At 51.7% G+C, this 8,504-nt stretch overlaps 1 protein-coding gene across 3 annotated transcripts in view; it reads right to left on the reverse strand.

Moving 5' to 3' along the window:
- CCND3 (cyclin D3) overlaps positions 1 to 8,359 on the reverse strand; it is a 98,578-nt gene extending 90,219 nt beyond the window's left edge. The window contains exon 1 of one of the 3 annotated variants that reach the window (XM_042938750.1): positions 8,158 to 8,359. In XM_042938750.1, coding sequence (XP_042794684.1) covers positions 8,158 to 8,307 — 150 coding nt within the window. In that variant the 5' untranslated portion in view covers positions 8,308 to 8,359. The remainder of the gene's footprint in view (positions 1 to 8,157) is intronic. The other 2 variants (XM_042938748.1, XM_042938749.1) reach the window with 2 other exon arrangements.
- Positions 8,360 to 8,504: the final 145 nt, after the last annotated feature.

Raw genomic sequence — 8,504 nt, forward strand, 5'->3', positions numbered from 1 at the left:
GCATCCTTCCTGGGCCAGGGTGGCTGCCCATTTCTGGGTGGGGTATCTCGAAAGTAAAGTTTGCAGGGCCAGCACGAGGACGCAGCTTAACCACTGACTCCAGAGATGTGCCCTCAGCCACTACCCTGGAGCCACACCCTGATCAAAGCCTGAGTCTGGGGGAGAGAAAGGAAAGGAAAAGGAGCGTTGGAGGGGGAGCTGGAGGAAAAACTGGTGTGCACCACCACCGCAGATGGGGCGGCTGTGGTCGGGCTGATTCATCCAGGGCTCCCCAGATAGGTCAGGGCCCCAGCCCCACCTAGCAAAGCTCATATCGCCACCACCCACTCCTGCTTCCTGGATCTTGTGTGACACCTGACCTGCCTGCTGGGGCAGGGCTGGGTCATTCTTGCTCCTTCCTTTCCTTCTCGCTTGGCTTAGTAGACAACCTTGAAGCTCCGGCCAAGAGCACCGAGGGATGGAGAAGGCCCTGGGATTGCCTGGGGTACGTGTACCCACACTGTCACAGCTCCGCACAGAGGTGCAACACACAAATACACCGTCACACAAGGAGGCAGCCCAGGCATGTACCAGCCTGCTCTGTGTGTCCTGACGCTGTGTTCCAAGACAGCGTCTCAACCCGACCTGGGGTTCCCCCTGGGAACCTGGGGTCTTCTCACACTCCCTCTGGCGGGTGGGCACACACTCAAGTGCACACACACAAGCACACACAACGTGCAGGAAAAGTCTGACTCGGGTCAGAATTCTTTCAGCTACCAGGCTCTCAGAATGGACTAGCTGTATGACCTCAGGCAAGTTACTTAACCTCTGTGCCTCAGTCTCTTCATCTGTAAAATAAAGGAACCTCACAGGATTCTTGGGGAGAGTGAGAAATGTGTTAATAAACATGCATATTTTTTATAAACGTACTGACCTACTAACGGTACATTCTCTCCACAGGCATTCACAACAGTCCCTGGCATATGGAAGTATTGTGCAAAAGATATCATTATCTGCAATATGTTTGCTGCCATGTGCCTGGGAAGAAATGAAGGTTCAGAGAAAATCCACACAACAGATTCCCGCAAGGAATGCCAAAAATGACTCCCAGAAACTGTGTCAGAGGAAAGGCAGGGAAGAAGCAGGACTTTCTGAGGACGACCCAGGAGGCACTAAGCTCATGTCCAGTGGTTGCAAAGAGTTTTTTTGAGTTAGAACTCAAGAGGCTGGGCCCAAGCAGAAAAAGACTGTCTCCTTGGAGACAGAGAGACCCAAGAGAAAAACTCAGCCTGGTCCTAGAGGTGGAATCAAGTCAATTCCAGGAAAAAATAGAGGTTGCCTCTAGCACCAGCAGGTACCAGCTGACTAGAAGGAAAAGGGAGAGGGCCTGGTAAAAACTAGAGTGTTCCACACTCTGGCCTATGCTCAGCTACCCGGTACTTCTGAGAGTCTGTAACCCCAAGATCCTCTCTCACTGTGATGAAAATAGATTGCACATGTGAACAGCCTCCAAGTTTGTGGTTCTGCAATAGATACTGTTTAAAGAAAAGGGGATGGAGCTGGAAGGAAGGGGAAACACAGCCTTGACTCTCGGGGGCCTGGTGTTGGGAGGAAGCAGGCCTCCCTCCTCTCCATAATCCAAAGACAGCTTGTGATAGCCACTTGCCAGAGAGGCGTAAACCCTCCCCTGGGTCTTATCCAGAGCGGATTCCTCGGCCCCCAGCAGTGAGCTTAGGAAAGAGTCTGTGAAGGATAGACAGATGCCTTCCTGGGGACAGGCAGCCTGGGGGCCCTCTGCGCCCCCATCCTTTCTCCCCCGCGCCGGCCCCTCTTCCCATAGCCTCCAACACTTCCAGCTGGAGCCTAAGGTCTGCATCTGAGGCCCTGCTCTGCTTCCTTTCCCAGAACTCAGAGCCCCCAGGGGAGGGGCAGAAGGAGCAGCCTGGAGGGAAGAGAACAGAGGACAGGAGGGAGGGCGAGTTGGAGCAGACAAAGCTGGGGCCAGAACTGGGAGTTTCTGGGACAGTCCCAATTTCAAGTATTCTGTCCAACTGTCTGACCACAGGCCAGAACTTGTGGGCTGGTATTTATTGCAGAAGAAAGGATGAAATGGAGTCATAGGTAGGACAGTGAGGAAAGGAACCAGGGCTGTCTCTTTGTTTTGGGATAGCCCCCATGCCCACTGCCAGCAGCTCAGGCTGGAGGACGATAAGGAGGACAACATCCTAATGGAGGTGTCACTTATGGGGACTTATGACCTGTTTGGCACTCGGCAGGGCTTTGTGTGCATGATGTGTTCATGTGGCCCGCACCCTAGTGCACAGGGTGGGCTCTGAAGCCTCAGCTCCTTACTCTGTGTAACTACTGTGTGCCTCAGTTTCCTTGTCTGTAAAGACATAATAGTGCCTCCCTTGCAGAGATGCCGTGAGGACAAAAAAAGATAGTACTTGTCATATAGTATGCATTCAAGGAATATCAGCCATTATTATTATTATTTTTTACTTTATTGTTTTTTAGGGAGAGAGAGAATGCACAAGTTGGGGAGAAAGGCAGAGAGAGAATCTTAAGCAGGCTCCGTGCTCAGCACAGAGCCCGACGTAGGGCTCGATTCCACGACCCTGGGATCGTGACCTGAGCTGAAATCAAGGGTCAGACACTCAACCGACTGAGCCACCCAGGAGCCCCAGTATCAGCCATTATTAATCCCCACAATGACCTAGCGAGGTAGGGACTAGAGTCATACTCACTTGACAGATGAGGAAATCAGTTTCACGCAAGCAGGAAGGAACCAGGCTCAGACTCAAACCGGTGTGGTTTCTCTAATGGGTGCTGGCTGTCTTGACCACTCCACGAGAGAAAGCACAGAGGAGGGGTTCTGTGCACAAACCTTACAGCCAAATGGCCAAGTCAGACTTTCAGCTCAGCCCCTGACCAGCTGTGTGAATAGAAGCCAGCTGCTTAACCCTTGTGCCTTGCTTTGTTCATCCACACAGTGGGCATCCTGCCTCATAAGATTGTTGGAGGGGGACACAGGAGTTATGAAATATTTTGAACATTACCTGTTATGGCCTCTTTCTCTGGGCCTGCCCTCCATGGTGCCCTCTGGCCACAGGGCTTGTAACTGCACTCTGTCCCTGTGCACACTGGGCCCTGCCTGCTGGTGCCTGGGCCACTGGCTCTATGCGTTTCTAAGGGCCTAAGGGGGCACCAAGCAACCCCTCTCCTACCCCTTGTTCCTAGACAAAGCCTGGGCCTCTGCTCTCTCATCTTAGGATAGCTGTCTCCGGGGAATTTCAAGCAGGGTGGGAGAAGTGGCCACTAAGGGCAAATGGTTTCAGAGCCACAGCTTTTGAGGCCCCTTAAAGGATACGACATGGCATGCCTTTGAAGGGTATGAAAGGCCATGCCCACAAGGGCTGCTGGCCTGGCCCCCTGCTCTCAAGGCATGGGTCCTTCTAGCTCAAGGGCAAAGGAAGGTCAGGGATAGGGAAAAGAAGGTGTGGGAGGGAGGGGCTCCAGGGTGGGAGACTAACAGTGCATTTTATGGGGGTTGCACTGGGTCAAAAGTGGCTCCCTGGTGTGTAGATGGTTGGGGATGGGACTGGGGAGAGGACCCATGAAACCAGCTGGCGGCTAAAGGACCAGATGGCGCTCTTTACCCAATTTTAGCAGTCTGTGGACAACACTCTGGGCAACAGCCCCACCTGGTGGACAGACAGGGACCATCATGGGCCAAGGAGCATGGCCAGCCAAGGGATGACCCGGAAGGGGGAAGGAAGCAGGTGAATAATCACATGGGAGGTCTGGAGGTGTTAGAAGCTTTGAGGTCGTCTCCTAGCTTAACAGAAGCCCCTCCTACACATGTGCCCTAGACCCCCTAGACGAGGAGCTCACTTCTTCAGACGAGGATTAGGCAATTATTTGCTAGAAAGTTCTTATGCATTTTGGAAATCTGCCTCCACCAGTCCCCCACCCCCTACCCGGGGGCTTCCAAAGGCACCCTTTCAAATATTTGAACACAGCTATAATATCCCTCCTAAATCTTCTTATTCAACCATCCAGAGTTTGACCTCAACCTCTCACCCACTGTATCTTTTCTTCACATGGTGATCCTTTGTTAATATATTAATTTCCAAGGAATCGCTTCCAATTCTATACCTAAGCCACCCCTCCCCTAGCAACAGCATTTTAAAAGCCTCTTTGGATCTCAACCTCCTACTCTTCAGGATCTGATATACGCTGATGCTCTGATTTGGGGGTTAATTTAAATGTCAAGAGCACAGGCTGTGAAATCAAATAGGCCAGTGTTCAAATCCGGGCTCTGCCACTTACTAGCTGTGTGACTTTGGTGAAGTTTCTAGGCCTCTCTGGGTTTCGATTTCCTCGTCTGTAAATGGGGTTAGAGGTATTTACCATCTGGTGTTGTGCTGAATGTCAAATGAGATAAGGCAAGTAAAACACTTGGGACCGCTCCTGGTAGAATAATGCACCTCCTAAGTGGCCATGATAAGCACATTTCTCTGAGTTTAGGGCTGGAGGGAATGCTTTGGGGAAGAGAGGTGAAAGGGCAGAGAAAAGGAGAAAAGAAGGCCTTCTGAAGTCACTCGGCCTTTACCAACCAGTGAGAATCCCAGGTGAAATCCAACAAAAGGGTACCTTGTTCTAGTCCCATTTCCAGGGAGGTTTCTGGCCAACCTCCCTCACTCCCTACCGCCACCACCACTGTAACAGGGGCAGGTCCTGACAACTCTTTGAAACTCGGAGGGTTTAAAATTTAAATGTCTTTGAGGGCAAGAGAAACACACCAAAATAAACATACCTACTTCTGAACAGAGAAAGGGAAACTTGGCAGGCGCCCCAGAACTTTCCCCACCCCCAACCCTCCCTAAACTTCCTCTTGTGGTTTCTCAAGAGTACAACCTGTTCTCCTCGGCCAAGAAAGCGCCTGGGGCAGGGGGCTGGGCATGCCAAGGGTTCCACCGCACCCTACCCTGTGACGAGGGAGAAAAGTATGTGTGGCAGAAAAGTCGCCTGGAGGTCTATATAGTTCTGAATGTCACAACCCGCTTACCTGTTATCTTGATGTGGCCACCCACTACCCTTAACTGCCAGCATCAGCACCCATCCCCCTCAAGACAGATGCACAAGGTGGTTTGACTGCAGGCATAGGGGGACCGCTTCAGGCCTCCCCAGATCCGTGCAGAGGGCTCTAGTGAAAAACCTAGAGTTTCAGAAAGGTAATGGAAAAGTGGCTGGAATCCCATGGAACCTCTGCCCTGTGGCCTGGCTCCCATCATGGGCAAGGTCCCAGCCTGCTTGGAGGGATGGGGTCAGAAACACAGATGTGGCTTTGGGATACAGCCTCTGTGGGGAAGACAGGGGAACATCTTAAGACTGCTTCTGCTACTTGGCCATGTTCCTTACTCAGCTACCAAGATGGACTGTTCCTCTTGGAATCTTCAAATATAAAAGTCTCTGCTATTCTCAAAGATTCCCAGCAAAAGAGGTATCTTGGTTTCCCACATCCCCAGATTCTAGCACATCACATCCATGTTGCTTTCTTCCTTGCATCACACCTATTTGTTCCTCTTAGTGAGTGAGGCTTATTCAAGAAATCCCATGCACTCGTGTGTGCGCGCGCGCGCGCGCACACACACACACACACACACACACACACACACACACACACAGGACCATAAGGAAGCATACCAGCTCTGTGTAGTCCTTACAAACCTACTCCAGACCTGCAGGGGCTCCAGGTAAACCGTTACCAGCACCAATGCTCAGCTAAAAGGTTTCTCTCCTCTGTACCACCCAAGACACAGGACCTTTTGGAAACTCCTAAGTCCCTGGCTCAAGTGGACATTCTTTTTTTTTTAATAAATTTTTTTAACATTTATTTATTGAGAGACACAGAGCATGAGCAGGGGAGGGGCAAAGACAGGGGGAGACACAGAATCAGAAGCAGGCTCCAGGCTCTGACCTGTCTGCACAGAGCCCGATGCGGGGCTCGAACTCACAAACCGCGATATTGTGACCTGAGCCAAAGTCAGACGCTTAACCGACTGAGCCACCCAGGCGACCCATCAAGGGGACATTCTGTGTGGTCAATCAAGGAGGCAGGCTAGCCTGGTGGTTAGGTACAGGGGCTCCCAGGTCACATGCCCTAGGTTTCAATCTCAGCTCTGCCATTTATTTCTCGTGTACTTTTTTTCCCTAATGTTTATTTATTTTGGGGAGAGAGAGCAAGCAGGGGAAGTGCAGAGAGAAAGGGGGATAGGTGATCAGAAGTGGGCTCTGCATTGACAACAGACAGCCCGCCGTGGGGCTGGAACCCATGAACTGTGAGATCATGACCGGAGCCAAAGTTGGACACTCAACTGACTGAGCCACACAGGTGTCCCTCTGGTGTACTCTTTAGAACAATGATTTATTGGGGCACCTGGATGGCTCAGTTCGTTAAGCGTCCAACTCTCGGTTTTGGCTCAGGTCATGATCTCATGGTTCGTGAGTTTGAGCCCCACATCGGGCTCTGTGCTGACAGTCCAGAGCCTGCTCGGGATTGTCTCTCTCTCTCCCTCTCTCTCTGCTCCTCCCCCACTCACGCTGTCTCTCTCTCAAAGTAAATAAATAAACTTAAAAATATAAAAGAAAGAAAAATGACTTATCTCCTCTGTGCCTAGATTTCTCATCTATACAATGGAGATAAGCCTACTGCTTACCTCATAGGACTTATGATTAAATGAGACATTACATCCCAAACATTTAGTACTATATTATTACAGTACTATAGAAGTGTCAACTGGTATTCTGAACCCTTCAGGTAAGGAAACAGAAAAGAGGAGGCACTTAGGACCACGGAGATCATGGTCTCAAGGACTAGGACCCTACTGGAATTCTCAGACATGCTTTTGATTCCAAATTCCAGGTAAAGTGGAAGTTCTGGCTTCTACTATCCCCAACATCTAGCCTGTGCAGACAGAGTATGACCATAGCAAACAGGTGGTGAATGAATTCATCAGATGTTGTGTCAGTCATCCCTCCAAGGAGCCCAGGGACTGAAAGAACAGAAGATTCTGCAGGAATGCATTGGGAGATCCAGTTCTCTTCACCCATGTCTGGTCCCTAAGAGAACTGAGGTGGGGGGCATAGAGGAAACCATGGAAACAGCCCTAGAGTCCAAAGATAAGGAGTGGGTACCCCAACACTGCGTGGATGGATTCTTAGGGACCAGCTCAGACACATGCCTTTCCCTGAATTCATCGTGTTCATTCCCACCTCTTCTTCATGCCTAGATGGTGGGTTAAAAACAGCAGGAATGCCTTCTGGGTCCTCATTGTATCCCAATGCCCAACACCACGGTCAGGGTTCAGTTCAGCTCTGCAGAAGGAACAAGTGCCCCCCAAAGACTTCCTACCACTTCTCTGCCTGGTGATTATCCATTACTCAGAATCTAATTCCATGTCCTCTTCTTTCTGAAATCTTGCTAGCCAGCACAGCTTGGTGCTTTGTCTCGGTTGTTCCATGACCCACACTAGTTATAGAAGAATAACATCATGGCGCCCCTCAGCATTCCATAAACCCTAGACACAGAGGAGGTGCTCAGTGTTCGCAAATGAAACCATTATGCTTCCTTAGTAACGGTAACCAATTTCTGCAGGTAATTGTCTTGGCAATACATTAAAAGACACAGAAGAGGCTTCGGTACCCATCAGACACACCAGAGGGACGAACACTGAGGGGGCCCTCCTTCCAGTCCTGTCCTCTGACCTCCCCTCTCCGTTCTGCCTGGCAGGAGGACTCGAAGGCTCCTTGCCCACGTTGGTTCTGCCTTGCTACTCGCCTCCCGCCCCTATGTCTGAAGTATGAAGTATGAAGAACGACAACTCAGTGAAGGCCACTGGGCTTCTACATCAGCTTGGAGAGGGGCTGCACGGACAGAGCTTGGGGCTTTGGGGGGCTACTCTGCCCTTCAAATACGTACAGAACAGCTCACTCGGAGAGAAAGTGAGTCTACCTTTAGGGCAACAACGGAGAGGTGATGACGGAGCGGCGACCTCCTTAACCCACCCATCTCGGACCCCTACCCCAGGCGTCCAGCCTGAGTTTGGAGGCCCCAGAGAAAGGTGAAGACGCTGACACCCCATCTATCTAGGCTGTTCCAGCCTTCAAGCCTACCTCCATAGCAGGTGAGCCCCCCGGAGCAAGGATTGTGGCCTCACTGTCCCGCCGCCTCGGGCTTCCTTCTTTGGGTGGGGGGGGTGGGTGGGGGTCGCCACCTCCAGCTGTGCCGAGGGGCGTGCACCCCTCCGCCAGGCGCCTCAACATAACCAGTCTCCACCCCCGCAGGCGCCGCGTGTTTACAAAGTCCGCGCGGCGGATCCCGAGTTTAAAGCTGGGCAGGAAGTGGGGAAGAGGGGGCGGGGGAGACAAAGGAGCTGGGTGCTGGGTTCAGCTAAAGTTTGGGCCCCGACTCCTCCCCGCGCTGCGCGCGGCCCGCCCTGCAGACCCCGACCCACGTGCCC

This window comes from Panthera leo, chromosome B2 (genome assembly GCF_018350215.1).
Source record: "Panthera leo isolate Ple1 chromosome B2, P.leo_Ple1_pat1.1, whole genome shotgun sequence".
NCBI classification, from domain to species: Eukaryota; Metazoa; Chordata; class Mammalia; order Carnivora; family Felidae; genus Panthera; species Panthera leo.